This window comes from Microplitis demolitor, chromosome 2 (genome assembly GCF_026212275.2).
Source record: "Microplitis demolitor isolate Queensland-Clemson2020A chromosome 2, iyMicDemo2.1a, whole genome shotgun sequence".
Taxonomy (NCBI): domain Eukaryota; kingdom Metazoa; phylum Arthropoda; class Insecta; order Hymenoptera; family Braconidae; genus Microplitis; species Microplitis demolitor.
In genome coordinates, this window is record NC_068546.1 from 23,463,306 (window position 1) to 23,486,938 (window position 23,633).

The following is a 23,633-nucleotide window of genomic DNA, read 5'->3' on the forward strand; positions in this document are numbered from 1 at the left end:
TAAATTTTAGTAAGGGCGCGAAATTTAAAAATTTTAAATTGGCGCTAAATGAAAATTCTGGGTATCGATTGTTAATAATCGAAATCTGGGTTATCGAGTAGTTGATATATGATCTGTAATTGTAATTTGTAATGTCTTATTTGTTTACATTAGTCTAGATTAATTGTAATTGTAATTATTAATTATTTTTAATTGAATTTGGTTTTGAATAAAATCAAAATGGGAAAACCTAAAGAAGTTACTGAAAGTGCTGGTTTAGTTGGTAAGTAAATTTATATTTAGTAAAATTTAACCTGTAATTGTTTATTATAATTATAATTAATTATTTTTTTTTTTTTAGAAACAATATCACAGAAACGGCACAAAAAACACAAACACAAGAAACACAAAAAAAAGAAATTAATTAATGAAGTGGTCGTTGGTTCAAATCCTCTGATAGATAAAAAGAAACTGACAGTTAGTCGAGATAAAAAAAATGATGATGTTGTTTATGATAAACTGTCAAAAAATCCAACGAGTTCAGTTGGAACGTCAGCATCACCAAAGACTAAAAAAAAAGTATCGAAAAATGGTAAAGCTAGGGATAGTGGTACCAGTAGTGAAGAGGAACGTTGGCTTGATGCTATTGAGTCTGGTAAACTTGAAGAGGTAACTTTTTTTTTTTACGTAAAGTCTAGAGTCCAAGATCTAGGTCTAGGTCTCGGTTTAGAGTCTACAGTTTAATTAATTGATTTATTCAATCAGGTAGATGATGAATTGAAAAAAATAAAACCTAAGGACCCAAAACTAATGACAGCAAGACAACGCGCAATGTTTGAAAGAAAAACTGACACGGAACCACATCCAGGTGTTGAGCAATTGATGTCTTTGCCTACTGGGTACAAAGAAAAAGTAATGACAGCAGAAGCTATACAGAAAGCGGCACTGAAATCTTTGAAACGCAAGCAGATGGCTGATGAAAAAAGAGAGAAGGACAAAGTAATTCTATTTGTTTTACTTTTTGTTAGTAGGAAATGATAACTCGGTAGTTAATTATCAAATGCTTGCAGAAAAAAACAATGGAGAGACTGCTGAAGAAACAGGAGTCGAAGACATCGAAACTGATGTCCAGGGGCAAGATGTCCAAGCGACTGGTACCTTTGGTATCTTATAGGATAACTTTAGATGGGTCCTCGATATCTTTACCTCCGGGTGTTGATTTTCCTTTACCTCCATCTGTAGTGTGAGTAAATTTTTAAATATTTTTGATTTAAAAAAAAAAATGATTTATTGTAACTTTTGCTGATTTATTTTAGAAAAAAAATACCGGAAGTAATAAAATGTGGAGTAGATGACTGCAATAATCCTAAAAAATACTGTTGCTCCAGAACGGGAATCCCTCTGTGCAGCCTCGAGTGTTACAAAGCAAACATAGCTCGTATTCTAGCGTAATTTTAAAAATAATTTTACCTCATAACAACTAAAATTTTAAATGTTAAATAAATATATTTATGTTATTAAATTATTAAAACCATCGACTATCAATCATGAGTTATTAATTGTCTGCTACTACGACTAAAATTTCCTAACGGTTAATTTACTTATTCGCGTGTCATGGTCAAGAACAAGAGGAAGGTCCAGAGTCACGGCAGACCGGTTCTCACTCATGATACGTGAGCGTAACTGTGTACATTAATGTAGTGAAGATGTGATATAAATGTACATGCCACTTCCACAAGTACCAGTACCATCTCCATCTTTATTTCTGCTAAAACACCAAGGGGATAAAAACTTTTGATTGCCAGTCCGCAGTATCCTAGATCCTTAAATTATTTCAGCTTTCTCTCATTCGATTCGCGGACCTCAGTCCTCTTGGACATTAAATTTTTCAAAAATTTAAACTGTAAATTACTTATTTATTTATGTTTTGCAAAAATGGGATTGAGGTCATGATGAGTGCGACAAGTTTCATATATTTGCTACCGTTGACTTTAATCGGTAAGTTTATTTTTTATATTTTTGATTTTTTGGAAAACTAGTGGAGTTGACATTTGGAAAATTTTTTTTTTAGCGGGAGAATTAAATAATGAGTGCAAACGTCAGTGTATTAGTGGAGAGTCACTGAAATGTCAATACAATTTTGTTGTAACGGAAGCCCATAATTTAAATATGTGAGTTCTTTTTTTTTTTTTTTTTTTTTTTTTTTGAAATTGAATTATTGTTTGTTTTATTTTGAATTTTATGAGAGATTGTAAATAAGTGATTGTAGTTTTGTTTTATGAATTAAGTGCGTGTTATTTTTATGGTTTGTTTCTGTACCTTTCAATCTTCTCGCGCGCTCATCCGTTTTAGCTAACGGTATTTTGATTACGAGTATCAACTCTAAGGAAAAATAATATTTGCGTTGGAATTTTATTTGCTAGATAATTATTTTGGATATTAATTTTAATAATTATATTTATATTATTAAAGTGTAATTAGAGGGATTTTAATTGATGTTAATTATATATTTAAATTTTTTTTTGAGGTGAGATCTCATTCAATGAAATGGTGAAAGCAAAATGTAGATAAATTTTTTACAATTGGCTTTTAAATTTCTCGGACATAAAATTATAAGTACAGTAATAATTTTAAATAAAAGACTTGGGATGTTTTTTAATGCTTGTTAAAACTTTAGCATTTAATAATCTTTGGTTTATTTACGACTGACAGATAGCCGCGGCGGTTATTTAAATGAAAACGAATTAAAATAAAATTAAGGATAAATGAGAGTTGTAATTTGACAGAATTTGTAGAAATGAATCTGAGGATTGCGAGAACTCAGCAGACAGCGTGCTGTTAATTAACGGCTTGACACCTGGACCAGCCATAGAAGTACGTAAAAGCACTTGCCGAATTAACTGAACAAATAATTTTAATTGGGTAAATAATAAATAATTAAAATTACAACACAACAGATATGTCTCGGCGACAGCGTAGAAATATTCGTCCACAACAAATTATTATCAACGGAGATCTCATTCCACTGGCACGGTATCAGCCAACAAGGATCTTCACACATGGACGGCGTCGCAATGATAACCCAGTGTCCAATTCTCCCGTTCACCAGCTTCCGGTATGACTTTAAGCCCGACAGTAATGGAACTTATTTCTATCACGCCCACTCAAGTATTTATCGCCCATCAATCTCCAATCCACCCGCAACACAAACTCTATTAAATAAATATTTTTAAATCAGTTTATCAACAAGCCGACGGTTTGCACGGAGCTCTGATAGTAAACTCCCCGTCAGACGACCAGACTCTACAAAATACTTTTATTCTATCAGCAAAATCAGATGATATCTCGCCGCTATCGTCCTCTCAGTCCGCTCCAATCGCTCTGACAATAAACGGCAAGGTAATCAAACAATTATATCTTGATATATATCATAAAATCCAATTACTATTATTTATATAAAAACTCTTCAGATGAATAATGCAGAGTGGACCGTCCGCAGAGGCAACAATTACCGTCTAAGGTTAATAAATGCCAATATTTTCTGCCCGCTTGCACTTTTCATCGACGAGCATCCACTGACAATCATCGCCGTCGGCAGTACTCTCGTCAAAGAAACCGAGACACGCCATGTAATAATATTCCCAGGTAACTTAAACAACTAATTACCAATTATAATTATTTGAAAAGTTTTCTTTGACCCAAATCTTTTGATCATCTCAATCCTTAAGATTTAATATAGGTTTAGCGTTCCCGCGGATCCGGTAAATCCTTTGTCAGTTTAGCAATTCACAATAAATTTTCATGACGTTCCAACGTGAGCCTGTCTATTCTCCTTGAGATCCTTCATATAATTCTCGGTTTCCAAACCTTGTATCGGGTTCATTGCTCATATTAAAGTATGAGCCCATACGAGGCCAAAGGCAGCCAGTAGAGCAATCTAATATATAAATATATACATATATATATATTTACATACATGTATACCGGCAAAACGATCCACAAGAGAGATGATCTAGGTTTAGGTATAAAATAAAAAGAGAAGGGAACCTTAAAAAATATCAAACAAAGAATAGAAGGGACCGGGTCTTTTTATTTCGTCTTTCACGGTTTCTTTTGTGTATTACTTTCGCGCAGACTCAGTTACCGAATTTCCGACGACGGTTTCTTTACTTAAATTCTCAAGCGTCTTGACAACTTTATCATTTAATTTAATCCCATTGTTGAACTCTTTGTTTATTTATTTACTCATTAATCTATTTATTAATTCGTTTGATCAGATCGTGAGTGAGTTAGCTTTAAATTAAGTAAGATGGAGTGGACACGTGATAAAACGTTGCTGTTGCTCAAAGAGTATAAACAAAGACGTGTGCTCTGGGACTGGAATTCACGTGGATATCGCGATCGCGTAAAACGTAAGTGCGCGATACAGCAACTGGCCGATTCAATTGGCTGCAATGTGTTGGAGGTTGAGAAAAAAATAACAAATTTGAAGTGTCAGTACTCTAGAGAAGTTCATAAAATTCAAATAAGTCGGGAACATGCCGATAAACCTGAGGATGTTTACGTTTCCAAGTGGTTTGCTTACAAGGCCATGGAGTTTTTACAGTTCGGTACCCGGAGATTTAGTAATAAAAAGAAGGTAAGTCTATTTTTGTATTTTAATTTATTAATTAGCGGTAAGTAATTAAATTATTTTATTTAATTTAAATTTATTTGATTGGTTGGTTGGTTTTTAGAAGGACGAAGAGTATTTGGTGAGCGACATTGACCCGGAGAGCTTCGCTTTTACGGAAGATAGTGAATCGGAACAAGCTGATGACCTCGCGGAACCGGGACCGGGAGTGAAGATGGGGATGGGGATGGAGGTGGAACGAGAGTTTGATGGGAAAATAAATAGCGAGAGTCCGAATTACGGTAATGAGGAAATCAGAGCTGCGGAAACTCCGAGCTACAAAAGAGTTAAAGAAGAGTTTGTCAAGTTTGGGGAGAGCATCGCTGTCCAGCTGTCGGAAATACCTGACGCTTATTCGAGATCCGTCGCCAAGCTCAGGATTAACCAGATCCTCTTTGAAGCCGAGATCGGAGCGTATGCCAAATGATAAATTACATTTTGTTTAAATTGAATTTTATCTATCAGGGATTATTTGCTATTGATATTAATTATTTTTAAGTTTTTAATGGAAATGTGATTATAAAGTAAATTATAGTATTTTTTAAAATTAAATTTATTGTAATTAAATTAAGGAGTAATTAAATTTTTATTTATATCAAAAGGCTCTAACTTGGCCTCATTAACCCCCTCCCCTATTTACTTGCGCACTTTAATATTTAATTATTAATAAATACGCTTATCTACCGAGTATTGAATATTTAAATGAATTGAAGATTAATAGCTTGACATAATATTTATTTTTAGGGGAAAGAATAGATTTGACATTGAATGCAAATAGACAGGGATCGAAATATCGGATGGTAGTTCAAGGTTTGGAGTCCTGTAGGCACTTGATCCACGAGGCAGCATTAACTTATGACAGTGCGGAATCAAACATCTCGTTTCCCGATAAGGATGATGCTCCTCTACATTATCTCGATGTCCCTGAAGAATTGCAGGCTCATGACTGTGCTAGTATTGAAAAAAATACTCTCTGTTCCTTGGATTTAAAGACAACGTCGAATGTTATTATTAATAACGACCCCGCAGACATTTATTATATTCCTTTTGACATAAACTACTACCCAGCCATCACCGATGATATGACTGATTATACTTTTAATATTTATGGCTATTCTTATTACCCCTCTTACTTGAGTAAGTATATCAATACATATAAATATATTCATTTTTTACTCCCCCAACACTTGGATTTTTTTTCTGTCGTCAATAAAAAATAATATTTAATTTTTTAAAGCAATTAAAAATAATCCGAAAGTACCGCAGATAAATAAAATGTCATTTAAATATCCGTCCTCGCCGATTTTATCACAACCGGAAGCGATTGCTGAAGACCAAGTTTGCACAATCGATGACCGTTCGAGTGCGTGCAGAAATAATCCCGAGTTCTGTGAATGTCTACAGATTTTGCAAGTGCCGGTTAAGAAAACAGTCGAGATAATTATGATCGACGAAGGTAATATTCGATACTTATCGACAAACAAACGAGCTAATTAATTAATTCATTCACTTTTTGATTAATTAATTAATAAATGTAATTGCAATTATTTATCAATGAATTAGGGAATGGAGGAAACAGGAGCCATGTCTTCCATACTCACGGATACGCAGTAAATGTAATAGGACATGGATCATTCGGACGTGCAATTACTCGAGATGAAATCGTATCTCTTGATGAATCCAATCAGCTGCCGCGGAATTTCATTGATCCTCCGAAAATGGATACCTTCGTAGTTCCGAATAAGGGCTACGTTATTTTGAATTTTTACACAGACAATATCGGCTACTGGTTATGGGAATTCCGGAGCATCGAGGCAACACATGCGCCGGCAATGCAATTCGTTTTGCAAGTCGGCAATCAAGAGAGCATGCCAACGGTGCCTATTGATTTTCCGACTTGCGGGAATCACAAGGGTCCGGACTTGATTTTCGAGGATGATTGAGCTGATATTTTTATTTTACTGTACACTGTATATTTTATTTATTTTGTGTAATAAAAGATATTTTTATTTATTTATTAATAAAGAAGTGAGGGTAAATTATTATATTTTTATATTAAATGTTCATTATTTAATTGCATTGATTGAGAAAAAAAATTTTGAACTGGAAACAAGCTTAGGCGCGAGTGTCGGCAGCGCTAGCCATTGGCTCATGCTGCCAACCAAGAGATTTTGGAAAATAGTGATGAATTTTTTATATGACAGTTTTTAGATATCAAGGATTGAAACAAATGGGAGGTTTGAATGAACCGCATCGTGGAAAATTCGGTGGCGCTGGTGGTAAATCGGAATCAGATCCAACATGAAAAATTAATTTCATTCCAGTTATTGAGTGCCAGTCGAAGTGACAATGGAACAACCAGTACCCTATTGTTGGATCATCAAATTAAAGATTATTGATAAATTAATCGATACTTAAATTTACAATAATATTTTAAAAACCTGGATTATTAGCGTGGAAGCGAAAAATAACCCAGCCGCCTTGTGGCACGAGTATGGAATCTTTAGCGGAAGGTCTGTCGTAAGATTTATTGACCAGTCGCTCGCGATGTTTGGTCATTACTTTGTCTATGTCTTCATTCGAGAGATCCGACTGATCTGGAAGACTTCCAATCTCGAAGACGTGGAAGTGTCCGCCGTGTAGATGAAACGGATGAATCATCCAAGGCAGCAAAGCTGTAAATAATCAATTGATTAATAAATTAATAATTAATACAAAAAGGTTGGTTTTACTTCTATCGTAGATTACGACTTCGACGATGGAATGAAGAGGAATATTCCTAACATGCGTGCATGAACAGTGCATTGATCCATTCTTTGCTTTGCAGTAATCAGAGTCCGGGCCGTCGCAGAAATAATTTCGGCCCTCGGGTTCCGTTAATGGAGGCGCGCTGGGTGTTTTGAAAATTATATCATCAACTACACTTACTAATGGATTGTTATGCAAGGCAACTGTTGGTAAGGAATGTATAAACAATTAGATAAACTACAGTCCCACTCCATTAACTCGGACAGTGTACTTAAAATTGTCAGTTCTTGGTAAAAGGAGAAAAAGTTTTAGTCTTACGAAAATATTTTGCATATTTTTTTGGATCAGGATTGTATAATATATCAAAAGTGTTAGTCCTATTGTAATTATGATGCCAAAATGGCAAGCGAATTTGAACATCTGGTTGAACCTTTAGAATTTCTTCGTCGAATGGAGCGGCAGTTTTCAGATTACTAGAGCAGATTGTTCCCTCCTCGGGATTACATGACGCGTCTAGTGGATTGTACAGCTGGAATAGATGGGTAAATAGTAAATAATTGAATGTTATGTATAAATAAGTGAATGTATACTATTCCACGCGTTAATCCATCGGAGTATGTCGGAGGGTCGCTGGGGTCAGAATCTTGTTGATCGGAGCCTTGATACTGGAGCTTTGCCAATTGGTTAACTTCGGTCTCTTGACACTCTCCGAGCCCGCGTACTTGTATCCAGTAAGTCTTAACATCGGTGTTGTTTGTGTTTATTACAAAATCGATGCGTTCGCCAGATCCAATTACAATAGTGTCAACATTAACCGGCTCAACATTAACTCCGTCTTGAGCGATCAATAGTAATTGATGATCTTCGATGTTGAACTGCGCTAGACACACTGATGTAAAGGCATTTATCAATCGAAAACGGTATCTGGCATTTGGTTTAACGTCAAACGTTTCCAGTTCGATGTCGGTCTCGGTTCCATCTTCCGACTAAAAGAAATTCATTGAATTACTTTTCATTGGCTTGGAATTTATCAGCTGATGTTAAATCAGAGTTACTTTATAAGTCCCGCGGCCGTTGATTAAAATATTCGAGGGAGTTTGACCTGACAACCGATGACGCATTCCAGGAAAACGTTCGGTAGCCAGCTCGTGCATCCAGTCGCTGATGAGGATGACGTGCTCCGGTTCATCAAAGTCGTAGTACTGAGCACTCGGGTCGTCTTCTAGCGGCTCGCGGATTATCAGTGGACCGTGCTGTCCGTCTAGCCGATGGAACGCGACATGAGAATGCCAGAAGTAAGTTCCCGATTGGGCAGCTGCAAACTGGTATCGAAATGTATCGAATGACTCGATTGGACACTGCGTCACAAAGGGAACTCCGTCGTAATGCTGATAATTCTCCTGATATAGCCCGTGCCAGTGCATGGTCGTTGCAATACCCTCTGCCATGTTTTCAACGTCCACTACTATGTAATCATTTTTGCAAACCTTGGATAAATATTTTATGTATAATATTTGTTCAGGTATCACTATATTAATTTTACTGGTTAAAATTTAATGAGTATTGATTTTTTGTGTATTTACTCACTTGTATTTGAGGACCGGGTATCATTCGATTGACTGAAAAAACCGTCCGCTCGATTCCATCAACTAGAATACACGCACACTCTGGTTTGTTTTTCAACCCTTGTCTCGTTGTCGGTTTACACAGCTCGCATGCACTGAAATTTATATTCCACATATTTAATTATTTGTATTTATTTATTTTTTTATGCTTCAGGTGATTTCAATTATTTTATAATTAATTTAATAATAAAAAATAATAAAATATAAATGAAAAATAGTAAAATTTATTAAATTTCCTGCAACTTTGATCTCTATAACTTATTATTTAAACTCAATTATAAAGTTACTGCAATTAAAGCAACTAGATTATTTTTTTCATCAGTAATTAGCTGATCCCAAACCTTTAAACAGTTGTAACTTTGAAACTAGTGATTTTATGGGATTTTTTATAGAGACAAAAGTTGTAGGAAATTGAATTTCCTTTTCAAAGACCACCAACAAAGTCCATTTATCTCAATAACTTCTCAGAATATCGGTTAAACAAAAAATAATTACTTGCTGAGAGCGGGGAATAATTCTAGTGAAAAAAAGTAGTAGCAGATTTTCGGCGGCTCATCTTTGGTGCATTTTCGTGTGCACTCTTCCGGCATGCTCAGTTTTAATCCATTGCTCACACATTGCTTAGTATAAACCGAAATAGGCAGAATAAAAAAAAAAATTATTAACATTTTGAATATAATTTAAGTAAAACAGCCGCGAACTTGACAATCGAAATTGTCTGAAAGAATGCCTGCATTAGGCTATCGCTTACTTTGATAAGAACAAACTAACTTCTTTTTTATCAGCGTAAGCAAATTAAATGATAGTTAATAATATTTCAAGTACTTAAACTAATTATCGTATTTACTGTAAATACTTATGTACATTTTCATTGAATAATAAAATTTTCGCCAAATGACCGAGAATTTTGAACTTGACAAAATAAGACTTTTTTTGAAGAATAAAATTTTTCGATATCTCGCTTAGTTTTCGAAGAAATGGATTTTAAGAAAAATATTATTTTTTTAAAAAAAGTGAAAAATTTCATAGATTTTAATATCTTAATTTTTTAAATATTTTTTCCGGAAAGTATATTCAGAGAGGAAAATTTTGAAAAAAAAAAAAAAATATCTGAGTGAATACACTGCAAAAAATCTGGAGTGAATTTGGATTATATTTAAATCCGAATTCCCTCCGATTCGCGATAAAAAATAATAGAAAATTTTCGGTGGCTTCTTTTTGTTACACAGGCGGTAAATTTAAATTCATTATCAGCATAAGCCGACAAAGTAAGAAATAATAAATGAAAAAAAGACATCCAAGGTCTAGTTCCTTCAATGTCTCAGCTCGAATTAAAATTAAAGGCACCAGCCGATATCGATATAATCGCAATTAAAAAATAATAATAATAATATGCAAGGTATTGTTAAATTAAAATATCATCTGACAGTTTATTTAGCAATAATAGAGGACTAAGAGTAACGATGTATCCTCGAGCTGACAGTGATGGAACGTTGAAGAAAATAAAAACACACGTCACTAGCTCACGGCATCCGGTTGTTGTAAAGGGTGAAAAAAAAGCTCGTATGTGTAATGTACAAGCACTAAAAAAAGGTAAACATCAGCGTGACTGTTTACGAGGTAAAAAACCGCCTTGATCATCGTCAACGTGTAACCATGCAAGCTACGTCTGCCTCTGCCTCTGCCTCATCTACCGCGAGCTCTAGCCGGAGCTTTACTTCCCAGTCAGAGCTTTTCATCACCGAGTAAATGTATAAAAAAGGTTCCCATTGTCCAGATCCATTTGCATTTGGTTTTTTTACACTTGCTTCCATAACTACAGAGGCTAGTGCTGGTATTGATGCTGGTATTGCTGGCTTTCAGGTCCTCGAGAATATAAAAACCGTCGAAGCTCTTCACTTCTATAGAACGCGACATTTCCGTCATTCATACTAGTCCCGACTCCCAGCTCCCGACTCCCGACTTCCAGCTCGCGAGTTTGCAGTCACTGATACCCGGGTAAAAACATTTTCCCAAAATTAACCTGAAAATATATAATTTTATTCAAACAGGCCTAAATTTCGCCAAAATCATGTAAAACAAGTAGAAATTTATTGGAAAAACCCGAAAACTCGCTGAAAACACATCGAAATTTTATTATTTTTCATAAAATTAACCGGAAATTGGTCGAAAAATTGAGTCGGCCGAATTTCGGCCATAGTATTTTTTTTTTCTAAATGAAATTATAGAAAAATTTAAAGTTTTTGGGAATTTTTAGGCCTAGTTCAGTAACTGGGCCCTTTGTCGGCTTGAAATTTTTGTTACCTGGGATACTGACCAACATTTTGCCTAACGGTAAATTACGAAAAAAAATTTCCCTTTTTTTTCCGATTAAATGGCTAATAAATAATACGAGATTTAATTAAACTGAAGTATAAATTCAGTGCGGATGTTATTAAGTTTTCAGATTGTGTCGTTAATAATTGTTTGAGCTAGTGGGGATGGAAATTAACTGGATGGTATAGAGGGTGAAGATGGGTTACTTTGAAAGAGGCTTGATTTTAAGGTAAATATTATTTAAAATGTAATTATTATGGCGATTATTTATATATTTTGTAGTGCGACGTTTTAGGATTATTAGATTTTACATCGGAATTATGGTAAAACTGATGAGTCGCGTGAGCTTTAACACCCAATTAAATTTAAGTAGTCTTTGTAAATTTATTTAATGAGCAGAATTTTCAGTTTGGGTAAATAATTTAATGGCAATTATCTCCATTATTGTAAGAAAAATAAATCTAACGTAATAACATTGTTGTAAGGAGTAAAAGCAATCACATGGATTGTCAGGTTCCTTGTAGCAGGTAGAAAAGACAGCTGGAAAATAAAAAAAGAGCCATCACCGCAGCTCTTTGTGGCAAAGCGTCATCTGATCTCGAAGACTTTCTTCAGCACTCTATTGTACTCACTACAATAATAAGGCTTGTCACTCTGTTACACCACTTTTCTTTATACAATTTTCTATGATGTCAACTTATAACATACATTCAAGAAAAAATATAAAAATAATAATTTATAAAATGATTACTTTCAAACTTTAATCACAAATATCTCAGAAAGTTAATGGAATAAATAGACGTCAAAGGTGGTCACGGAACTGGAAATTTAATTTCCTATAATTTTAGTCCTTATAAAAAAATCTAGAAAACCAATCGTTCAAAAGTTATAGCTAATTAAAGACTTGGATAGTTTTTTCAAAAAAACGATATTTTAAATTTGATTTAAAATGGCTTTATCTCGAAAAATATCAGTCTTAGGGCATTTTTTAATAGGACCAAAGTTGTGGAAAATTTAATTTCCAATAATTTTGGTTTGATTACAAAATGTCGTAAGATGAATATTTCAAAAGTTACACGGCAATTACTGAAATGTCGTAAAGAAGATAAATTGAATTTTGAATTCCGATTTAAAAAATTCATAAAATTGTAAAAATAATGATTTTTGGTAAGATGTTATGAGTGTAAACTGTATACTACAAGAGTTAGGTCATAACAATTGCTAAGGAAATATCTTGAGGTTATTAAAGCTGCAACAACAGTAATTGTCAGTCTGGTATATTCTATTTTACAGATAACGCGAGGCGTCTTAACGCTTGGATCCTTTTAACCCCCTAAGGACTCTATCAACTACACTCTAGTTTAATAATAATAACTAGTGTCTTATCTTAATAACACTCATTGTCATTGTTCTGAGCCTTGACCTGAAAAAATCAAATAATAATAATAATAGTAATAACCTTTGGCAACTATCTAAGGAGGTAATTTAATTATTTTATTTAACAATAGACGTCCACTTAGGCTTGTATGACCGGCACTCTCATTAATTATTTAATTTAGCTGAGCACACCGGCTAAAGACTTAACTGCTGGGTTTAACGTCTGATAAAAAAAGCTAAATCCTCGCGAGCCTACTGCGCTAAGAGATCCGGGTCTTTTGCTGTGGAGAAGCTACAGAACCGGGATATGGGTGCGGAGGACAAAGAGAATGTAGTATCGGGTAATGTAGTGGAAAGAGGGTAAAAAATGTGTGTTCTTTAGCAAAGAATAGAAAAACGAGAGGAATGTATGGCGGCCGGACAGTCTTGAAAGCTCTGCTAACTTTTTTTTTACGCTTCTGTAGACTATGGAACAGTAGTTGAGATTATTAAAGAAATAAATAAATAAAAGGGATTTTCTTTTTTAGGAATTTCAGATAAAAGACTTGAAATATTTTTTTAACGCCTATTAAAACTTAAGCGTTTAATAATCTTTGGTTTATTTACGACTGACAGATAGCCGCGGCGGTTATTTAAATGAAAACGAATTAAAATAAAATTAAGGATAAATGAGAGTTGTAATTTGACAGAATTTGTAGAAATGAATCTGAGGATTGCGAGAACTCAGCAGACAGCGTGTTGTTAATTAACGGCTTGACACCTGGACCAGCCATAGAAGTACGTAAAAGCACTTGCCGAATTAACTGAACAAATAAATTTAATTGGGTAAATAATAAATAATTAAAATTACAACACAACAGATATGTCTTGGCGACAGCGTAGAAATATTCGTCCACAACAAATTATTATCAACGGAGATCTCATTCCACTGGCACGGTATCAGCCAACAAGGATCTTCACACATGGACGGCGTCGCAATGATAACCCAGTGTCCAATTCTCCCGTTCACCAGCTTCCGGTATGACTTTAAGCCCGACAGTAATGGAACTTATTTCTATCACGCCCACTCAAGTATTTATCGCCCATCAATCTCCAATCCACCCGCAACACAAACTGTATTAAATAAATATTTTTAAATCAGTTTATCAACAAGCCGGCGGTTTGCACGGAGCTCTGATAGTAAACTCCCCGTCAGACGACCAGACTCTACAAAATACTTTTATTCTATCAGCAAAATCAGATGATATCTCGCCGCTATCGTCCTCTCAATCCGCTCCAATCGCTCTGACAATAAACGGCAAGGTAATCAAACAATTATATCTTGATATATATCATAAAATCCAATTACTATTATTTATATAAAAACTCTTCAGATGAATAATGCAGAGTGGACCGTCCGCAGAGGCAACAATTACCGTCTAAGGTTAATAAATGCCAAAATTTTCTGGCCGCTTGCATTTTTCATCGACGAGCAGCCATAAATCATAAAACTTAAAAATCCCCAGTTAGATATAACATACACGGTAATCTATAATTCCAGGTCCCGTGGAATCTTATTCGCGTGTTGACTGGGTTCATGTCCCAGAGCCAAAGGAACTTCGTATCGGGTAATAAATTTTGGCATACCGCCTTCTGTAGTTTAGCCTAAACTCAACACCGTTTCGGTGTTTCCACGAGTAGCAAAAGCTCACCTTCGCTATACATATATACGGCTGTTGTATATATACATATGTTGAACCGCGTAAAGTTATTCTGTCTAGAATTCTCTCGTTCTAAACACTAACACTCATCATCGAGTCTAGTGCACAGTCTGTAGTCTGCAGTCTGCAAGGTAAAGCCTCGGATGTAGAGAGTAGAGTCTAGAAAGGGTGATGTATACAGTGGGACTGCTCTAGAATAGTAGTTGGTAGAACGTAACAGCGAGATCGCGTGTCGACTAGCTGATCATGCTGAAAACATTAAACTCTGTACAAACTTCTAGCCCATTACCATCCGTCTTTGAGGCAAGAAAACTTACTGCTCTGCTACTACTTCTGCTATTACTTGTTACTAGGAAAGCTCCTCCCACCTGCTATCGCGGTTTGATTGATGTGGGTGAATTATTAGCGTTTAAACATATCTGGCAACATCTTCCAAGTTGTTCGATTTTCTCTGGCTCTTTCTTTTCGCCGGGTATATATTTAGATTAAGATATATTAATCTTGATGGCTGGTTGGTCGGTTGGTGGGTCATGTCGAGATGCTTCCAGAGTACGCTCGAATCTCCAGTCTCCAGTCCGGGAATTAAAGGAGTCTAGACTATGAACAATCGGGACTGGGGCTGAGATAGACTGAGACGCGAGATGCTGACCGAAGATACTGTGGACAGTTTCCGACGTTATCGTTAACGTGAGCTTTGCCGTAGTTGTGAAAGTTAGCTGTAAGATCACTCGTGGGAGTTGGAACTACTCTTGGGTCTCGATCGCTGCTTTATACTTCTTGTGTATCTTTTCAGTGATAGCTCAGCCGAACACTGAAAAAAAAAAAATTAGATAAATAGAACGGAGCGAATTGATTCAATTTAAACTTTTAAAACAGTTCATTTTTGTTTAGTGTTTTTTTATTAATTTAGGATCGAGTTCTTTTGATAAACTAGAGCCGAAATTCAAATCCGGGTGTGCGCATGTACGGAGTTTAAATATTTTAAATATTAATTTATTTATTTGAATAATTTTGGCGGGAATCTATAGAGTATGCGATTTTTTGTAGCTTTAAGAAATTAAAAAATTAATTGAAGTGTGTGTATGTGCGAATGTGAATCGTAAATCTCTTCGAAACTAATTAACTGACTTGAATAATTCTTAGTGCAATCTCGAGTTAATTACTCCTGTAGCTCATCAAATTTAAAATCCAATCGATGGATTAATATTCAATTTAATAAATAAAATTTTGAAAATATATTTTCTTTTAAGTCAGCACCTGCCGGTCTTTTTATCACTTTAAATAAAATCCATTCTCATCAATGTTTGAATTTAATTTATGACAAATTTAAATTTTACGTCAAAGAATTTTTTTCATAACTTTTTTTTAGCAGCAACTGAAAGAAATGTAATTTTGATGGGCAACAGCAGTGCCAGTGTAAGAAATAATCTGCATAAAAAATAGGAAAAAATAGAAACAATAAGTACAGAAAATAATAAAAATAGTAGGCGAGAAGGATTTATTCGCACTATTCTCGTGCATATATATTTTCCCGACCTAAATAATCTCAGAGTTGCAATCTACGGAGACATTTGTATTCCTCGCGCGGGTAAATTCTTTTGGCGGTGATGTTTATATATATTTCTATATACATGGTGTAGTTGCTCTTTAAAGGAAAATATCACGGCAGTGTGTTAAATTCAAAAGCCACAGACGTATGTACAGAGAGCACACACTGTGTACTGTATTATCCACATAATTTATAAATTATTTATTTATATTTTTATCGTCATCCTCATCCTCATCCTCACTTTCCTTTTTAAATTCAAATACGCGGGAATAAATTATTATTCTGAGCGTATTACTGAACATAAGAAGCTCTCAAGAATTTCCATTATCTCTTTATGCGCAGAATTTAAACTAAAAAATAGAGTTGAATTATGATAAATTAATTAAATTTAATTTAATATATAGATATATATATACATATGTCTACATACAAGGAATATTAAATTGTCGGTTGGGTTTTTTTTAATTATTTAGTTTTGTTGTATTATTGTCGAGATAAATGAATTTCGTGAAATAGAAAACTGTCAGTAACTTTCGCGAGCAAGCTGCGTCGAGGCACTTTGGATCGACGCCAATTCAATTAGACCCTTAAACGCGTAACCTGACAGAGCAGCGAATTCCTACCCAGGTGGTGTTGGAGCTGCCGCGCAGAACCCACCAGTAACACCCATGCCACCGATCGTACCGGTGGATCTCGATAAATTCATTCTGAGGGACGTGGACGACATGTCTCATTGAATTAAAGTCACCGATTGCGCTTCTGTCAAATTACCCGTTTCGTTTTATTGTTACTTTATTTGTCTTGTTTATGCTATGCTTTACTTTTCATACTAATCAGTATGAAAAATTTTTTAATTTATATTCTGGGGATTATTTCTATACTTAAATATATGAGAGTGACATTTAATTATTTTTTTTTTTTTTTTTATTAATTTATTTTTTATCGCGAAATATTTTTATTTCCCATCGAAAATTTCCTATCGAAATTAGGTTTTTTTTTTTTTTAATTCTAAAGTAAATTAATATTTAAATTTTCGATTTATCGGCAAAAAATTAAATGAAAAAATTTCATGAAAAGTAATAAAAATAAATTTATAATTTTGAAAATTTATTCCATTGGTAAAATTGGAGGTTTGTTATTTGAATATTAATAGGGATATTTTCGGGCTACTGTTAAAAAAAAATACATATGTATGTATATATTATATATATATAGAGCTAAACTTGACGTGCGAAGAGACAGGAACGAGTTTGAGGATTTCTGTACGCTTGGGACGTTTAAATGTAAATTACACTCCCAGAATCCTCACCCCTCTTTACCTAAGGATTATTACCATAATTTGCGTCAGCGTCATTTCATTTCCCTTCCTCTTGTTCTCTCTTATTCTATTTATCTCACCTCTATCTCTTCTCATTCATCGGTAGCACTCTGCTGCGCTCTACGCTCTAGACTCTAGACCGAACGTTCAACGCCCAACGTTACGTCTACGCCAGTGGTAGCAGTGGTTGTACCACCACTTGGTACGTACCATCACCACTCTTGTTTCATTTGGGATTTAGTTTGAAATTTCCCCAGACCTCAATCCACTTAATCATTTTTATTTAATTAAATTTCAATTCACCAATCACTCGCGATATTAATTATAATTACTGTCAGTATTTTACCTGCTTTCAAAAATTCTGTTGAGTGACTCGAGCAGGTCAGACCTGAAATTATTTATTGATCAAAATTTAGATGGAAATCAAAAAATTTTGTTTTTTTAGAAAAAATTCAAAAAATGAAATTTTACTTTTTGAATAATTCAAAAAATACTTGGCCGATTGGTTTGAAATTTTGGCGGGCTATAAAGGTCCATGTCCTCTTTGACTTCCCACAACAATTATTTAAATCTGTTAATTACCTTTCGAGATATTTAAAGTCCGTACATTCGTACATCCGTACGGAAATTTGAATTTTGGCTCTAAAGCCCGCGTAAATTATTTTTGAGATCTGAAATTAAAAATACACATTATAAAAAGTGTTTTCTAGAGAATAGACTGAGTAATTTTTTAAAAAATTAATGATTTAAAGTTTAAAGTTTAAAATTAGTTAATAAAAAGTCTAATTATATCGTAAAGTTGACTTAGCGGTATTTGAATTTTTTTTATAGAAGTTCGAGGCACTGTCTATGGAGTTTTTGAAAATAAATATGAATAAGTAGTTAAAGTAGTTGTAGTCCTGTTGAAGTAGAAGTCGTTATCCCTGGGCACTTGTGTTCCCACAGGGATAATTAAAAATGCTCGGCGGTTGTCAGATGAAAAAGTATAAATAGAACAAAATTCAAATTATGAGGGCCACTGCAAACGGCGGGAGTCACTGCAACCACTTGATACACTCAGTAGTCCTTTACTTGATGTCCTGTGCCTGCGGTCAAAGACTTTTTTCTGCGTCCGGATTGAAGAAAATAATCGCCGGCAAGTTTATTAATATTTAATTTAAAAATCAATCCTTCACTTTCGGGAGCGGGAATTTCAATTATTTTTTTAGCAGTGTCCTCGTTTTCTGAAACAAAGCATTTTTTTACGGGAATTTTTTCAGCGAATAATGGAAATAAAATACATAGTGTAGACTACTGAAATTTCTCTGTGTAATAAAATACTAGACATTATTTATTTACTTGCCGTTATTAGAACTTGAAGCGTAATCCGGGGAATTTTCATTGTTTTATTTTCAATAGAGCCCCGTAATTGGCATTTTCAGTGTTTCGATTGTTTATTGACGATAATCACTAACATGTAACAAAGTTGTTTTGTTGAATGGTTTGAAGGCCGAGATTAATTTTGAATAATTACTATTTTTATATTAATTTTGTATAATAGCCAGCAAAATAATTACGTCCATTGTAATTACAAGTTTCATTACGGGTATATCTCACTAATTAAAATTACTAATTATATTAATTATTTTTGATTAATAACGTTGAATTAAAATCGAACTTTGACCCGGAAAATTTTGATTATTATTTTTTCAAAATTATTTTTCACGTATTTGTTATCAAAATTTATTAAAATTTTTTTTTTAAGCTTTTGCTCTTAAAATATATTGCAGGCCATATTTCTTACTTACAGTCATATAATACACATTTTTTTTCATAATCCTGAGTCAAAAAATTTATAAAATAATAATTTTTTCTGAAAAAAAAAATTTTTTTTTTTTCCAAATCTCGAGTTACCCCTTCCTGTAGTGAATAAAAAAAATAATTCAAACACTTGAATAAGTGTCAAAATTTTCCCGGTGTTTTTGAGCTCAGGAAGCTGAGTCGAGATTTTCTATAGAATTTTTATAGATTTTAAATTTTTAGCGGGAAATTAAAAATATAATTTTTCATAAACCTGAGGAGAGTAAATGCCGATAAATATTCAAGTGTAATTATTTTCGGAGTCCAACGGTTAGTTCACTCGTTGAAAAAAAAGTGCCGGTACTTTAAACGAGCGGAGTTTTAAAAGCGAGGATGTAAATTTATCGAGTTATACGTTAGCTAGACGACGAGCTTTCAGACGAAAATCTATCAGCTTAGTGTGGGATCATCAGCGCGTTACATAAAACAAAACGAAATAAAAGTAATGGAAAATGTGTTGTAGTAAAGTTGACGATATTGGTTTTTATCAGGAGCCATTGTGGATAAATGCATACAGTTATACACTTGCAGTAACTATAAAAACTGTTGTCTCGGTGCAATAAAACCGATCGACATGTAACTGATACGGTGTAACGGAAGTGCCTGACGAGTTTGCCGTACAACAAACTACTCGTCTATTTACATTTTTACTCGTTTGCTTTTCAATATCAAGGGATCCCGGTCTAAACTTTCATGATAACATTTTTTTTTATTTATTCATTTCTATTAACTATTGTACGCTGTTTGTTCCGTCATTGATATTAAATTCTAAACTATCGAATAACGCGTTTGTTATTTTATTACACCTTTTTTTTTTTAATAATTAAGCTGGAAAAAATATACGGGGTTAAATAAAATATAAGTTTATGATTTGGCCGTAGAATTTAATAAAAATGAAGACATGAAAATATTTTATTTTATTTAATTACGAGCTGGATTTTCCGAATACTTTCATTTTTCCAGTGCGCTGAATTATTTTATTCTCTGGGAAGATCCTCGGTCTAACACCCACGCCACCGTCAATGACGGACACCTCGTTAAAGTAAATTACAGCAATATTGCAGCTTCTAAAGAGACCAAGTCTTCGACAACACCGGAACGAGTCTTTCACTATTTCATCCTCTTATTATTATTATTTTTTTTTTATTTTATTTTCATACTTTTATTTTCGTGTCGCTTTTATTTGTCGTCGGTACACGAAAAATAGAGGAAATAAAATGAAAAAAATATTGTGAAAAGAGGAAAGAACTGTCTGACAACTCTAAAGGAACAAAGACTATACAGCATTTCTTTGTAGATAAATCTCAACATTATTAACAAAATTATTTATTTATTTACGACTGTTTCATTTTAAATTCTCATTTATTATTATTATCTTTTTCATTAACTGCTAAGTTAAATTATCTTCAGGTGTTTAAATATATATATATATACTTTTTTTTTTCATTACTTTACAAGCTTTTTCATAATATTCTGTAGATTATTTTTAAATTTATAAATAATTTTCCAATAATTACTTTTTTAAAGTGAATAAAAATTTTTAAATGAAATGAAAAAAAAAAGGAAAAAAAATTTAATTTAAGCTGGAAAAAAAGTATCTCAAGCTGGATTCGAACTTTAGACCTTCCATTAACAAGACAGCAGCTTTGATTACTGCGTATGTAATTTAAATTGAATTTAAAAAATATTTTTATTATATATTTTAATAATTACTGCCAAAAAATTGCAGTTACAATCCCGAAAATAATCATATATGATCACATACAGTAAGATATCATCATATATAAGTATATATGCATATATATGAACATATTCTGTAAAAATAATATATATGATCACATACAACAAGACATGATCAGATACGGGCATATATGACCCACATATGAATACATTTGAGTATATGAGCATACAAAAAAAATTATATATGATTATATACAGAGATATGATCATATGTAATAATTTTATAACCGAGTATTAAAATAATAAAAATTTAAATTATAAACTCCGTGACCTGGAATCGAACCTTCGACCTTCTGTTTACTAGTCAGTGTCTGATTTTTAAATACAAGCGATTTGTTCATGAAGTTTCTATCAAATTTCCATTGAATAGAGTTAAATAAACAATACTAACGCTAATAATTAAATAAATTACTTTGTCACAATTAATTAAACCAATTAATCGTAAAATAATGTTGACAAACAATTTAATTGCTAGAAAAGTTATTATATAAAGTTTAAGATCCACGAGCACTGGATGCAACTTTTTATTTTTTTGTACATATATATATATATATGAGCATTAAAGAGAGAACAAAGTCTTAAGATGTCTTATTGGACCATTAGTGGTGGCATTTATCGAACCACAAAATACGGTGGTTACCGTGAAAAGGGACTCAACTATCCGGTTGTGGCCTCCGAGTCTGCTTTGAAAGATTGTTCCTCTTAAGAGCTTGACAAACGTTGCGGTAATGTCTTACGACACAAGTAATCAAAGTTCTCTATGAACGTTACAAGCTTTAAATAAAAGTGTAATCTCATTAGTGACTAATTACTTCTCTGTCGTGCAATTATTAGATAAATTCATTCATTTTTAATAATTAGCTCGATGATCAAACGAAGTAATCCGATTAAAATACTCGATTTCGAGTAGAAAAAATTTGAAAACTGTTTTGCAATTAAATATAATTATATTTTACATAATAATATATTTTTTTAAAAGCTAATGTCCTGAGATATGACAATTTAAAAGTTATATAACTCGGGAAACTTTCAGAACTGAATATTCCCGTACTCGGAAATTATTCCGAGGAAAAAAGTAATAATAGTAATAATAATAATGTGAAAGAATAATAGTAGTAAGTCTTGAGTACTTATATTTTTTTTGTTAAATATTTTTTTACTCCCATTTTTTGTCAACTCCCAGTAGCCCATTAATAAGTTTCTCAGAACTTTTTACTACAATATTCATTATAGCAATAATGTTTTCATTTTTTAGAAAATCTAAACTTTTTTTTTCTTTCTTGAGAAACGTTTTTTTTTTTTTTTTTATTTACGATAATGGAAATTGCAACAATTATAATAATGGTTTCATTGATGTGTTAAATATTTTTTATCGAAATTAGTTTAATTGATTAAACTAGTGACCGTAAACCCGCACGATATTATTATGGATTACTATTTAGTGTAATTAATTAATCATATGTAAATTTAACATTTGAATACTTCCCCAGCATTATTATTATTATTATAAATTATCATCATTTTATTTTTTTTTTTTAAATTTCGTGAGCTGGATTCGAACTCGGGACCTCCTGTTACCGACTCGGCAGCTCCACTCACTAATACAAGGAGTTAAAAGTAATTTAAAGTATCGCCGTGAAAAGAACAACAAATTTATGTCAATTACGATTAATAGCAAAGCAAATATTCATGTTTAGGATAAATAATAGATGACAAGTGAGAATGTACGCCGAGAGTTGGTAAGTTTTAGTGGTCGCGTGTTTGTATCTCGCCCGAACCGTTACGTTGTCAAAGTAAAGGAATATAGAGAAGAAACACGTGGTCTGGGTAACTTGAAGGCTGACAGAGCTCTGCAGCCCACAGCGCCCCAAGTGGATATGAGCGGATGGAAAATGGAGGAGAGTAATGCCAGTGAAGGGGTTTTACGGGCAGTGGAGCAAGTGGAGCAAGTGGAGCAAGCGAAGAAGGAGACGAGGAACTTGGGCTGACGGGGACGAGTTTATCTGGCGGTTAACACACTAGGGAGGTTTATACTCAAGCAAGTCTGCTATCGGTCCGGGCTCTGGTTCGCTGCTCCCTGTGTACCTCCCCGACCCCTCGTTCTCCGCCCCAGGATTCGCTTCCTTCCCCATGTATATGTACTAGGTTGTACAGTAGTTAGTTTTGTTAGTTGGCAGTTTCGTTGACGACAACCAACTACTTCTGTCACTGCGCTGGGTCAAAGCTGTAAAGCCTTCCCATCAACCTATATTACATCACCAGAGAATTCAACGATAAAACATTGTTAACATTGCCCAAATATTGGCTTTCCTACTAAATCCACTCTCTGATGCTCTTTTACTTACTTCAAAAGCTTCCGCCTTTTTCACTCCTAACTCTATTAAATATTTCATTTAATAGATCACTAAACTTTTTTTTTTTTTTTTATGTAAACTTCCAAAATAATTGGCAGTAAAGTTTCTTTTTTTTTTTACTGTAATAAAAAATAAATTAATCGGATATTTTTAATGAAATTCATTGAATTTTTTTATTGTGATAATTTTTTTGAAAGGGCTATGAAGTTTTTTTTTACGGCAACTTTATGAGAAGCGGAGATTTTTTTTTTTTTTTTTTTTTTTTTTTCGAGTGGAGTTTGATATCATTTGAGGCTTCATTTGATGATTTTAATTATTGAGGTAAGAGGGCTGACATGATATCGAATGTACTACTGTTCATTACTGCAGATACGTCTCAAGTCGAGGATCAAAGGCAAACTATTCATGAATTGTCA

General features: G+C 33.5%; 2 protein-coding genes across 4 annotated transcripts; one reads left to right on the forward strand and one right to left on the reverse strand.

Moving 5' to 3' along the window:
- The first annotated feature begins 119 nt into the window (after positions 1-119).
- LOC103578067 (uncharacterized) lies at positions 120-6,678 on the forward strand. 3 transcript variants are annotated; one of them, XM_053742813.1, is made up of 9 exons: positions 1,451-1,977; positions 2,051-2,150; positions 2,766-2,853; positions 2,937-3,147; positions 3,218-3,378; positions 3,450-3,624; positions 5,396-5,788; positions 5,889-6,107; positions 6,215-6,678. In XM_053742813.1, the coding sequence occupies exons 1-9, from the start codon at positions 1,902-1,904 to the stop codon at positions 6,592-6,594; spliced, it is 1,803 nt and encodes a 600-aa protein (XP_053598788.1). In that variant the 5' UTR covers positions 1,451-1,901; the 3' UTR covers positions 6,595-6,678. The 3 variants fall into 3 exon arrangements, 2 of the variants coding, with proteins under 2 accessions (XP_053598788.1, XP_053598789.1); XM_053742814.1 differs by having other exon boundaries at positions 2,775-2,853; XR_008404528.1 differs by lacking the exons at positions 2,766-2,853; positions 2,937-3,147; positions 3,218-3,378; ... (2 more) ...; positions 5,889-6,107; positions 6,215-6,678 and adding exons at positions 120-262; positions 341-648; positions 745-978; positions 1,050-1,222 and having other exon boundaries at positions 1,296-1,977; positions 2,051-2,142.
- A 187-nt stretch (positions 6,679-6,865) lies between these two features.
- On the reverse strand, positions 6,866-11,347 carry LOC103578078 (uncharacterized). The gene is made up of 9 exons (XM_053737046.1): positions 11,342-11,347; positions 9,520-9,644; positions 8,987-9,119; positions 8,455-8,886; positions 7,990-8,385; positions 7,718-7,928; positions 7,384-7,602; positions 7,093-7,326; positions 6,866-7,017 (listed from the first exon to the last, which is right to left on the reverse strand). Exons 1-9 carry the CDS (start codon positions 11,345-11,347, stop codon positions 6,866-6,868), a joined length of 1,908 nt encoding a protein of 635 aa, XP_053593021.1.
- Positions 11,348-23,633: the final 12,286 nt, after the last annotated feature.

Coding starts and splice junctions, on each gene's coding strand:
- LOC103578067 (XM_053742813.1), top strand. CDS start 1,902: ATGTTTTGCAAAAATGGGATTGAGGTCATGATGAGTGCGACAAGTTTC. Junction 3,379..3,449: donor CTCTGACAATAAACGGCAAG/GTAATCAAACAA, acceptor AAAACTCTTCAG/ATGAATAATGCAGAGTGGAC. Junction 3,625..5,395: donor CCATGTAATAATATTCCCAG/GTAACTTAAACA, acceptor ATTTATTTTTAG/GGGAAAGAATAGATTTGACA.
- LOC103578078 (XM_053737046.1), bottom strand. Junction 8,887..8,986: donor TACCCGGTCCTCAAATACAA/GTGAGTAAATAC, acceptor TATTTATCCAAG/GTTTGCAAAAATGATTACAT. Junction 8,386..8,454: donor ACGGCCGCGGGACTTATAAA/GTAACTCTGATT, acceptor AATTTCTTTTAG/TCGGAAGATGGAACCGAGAC.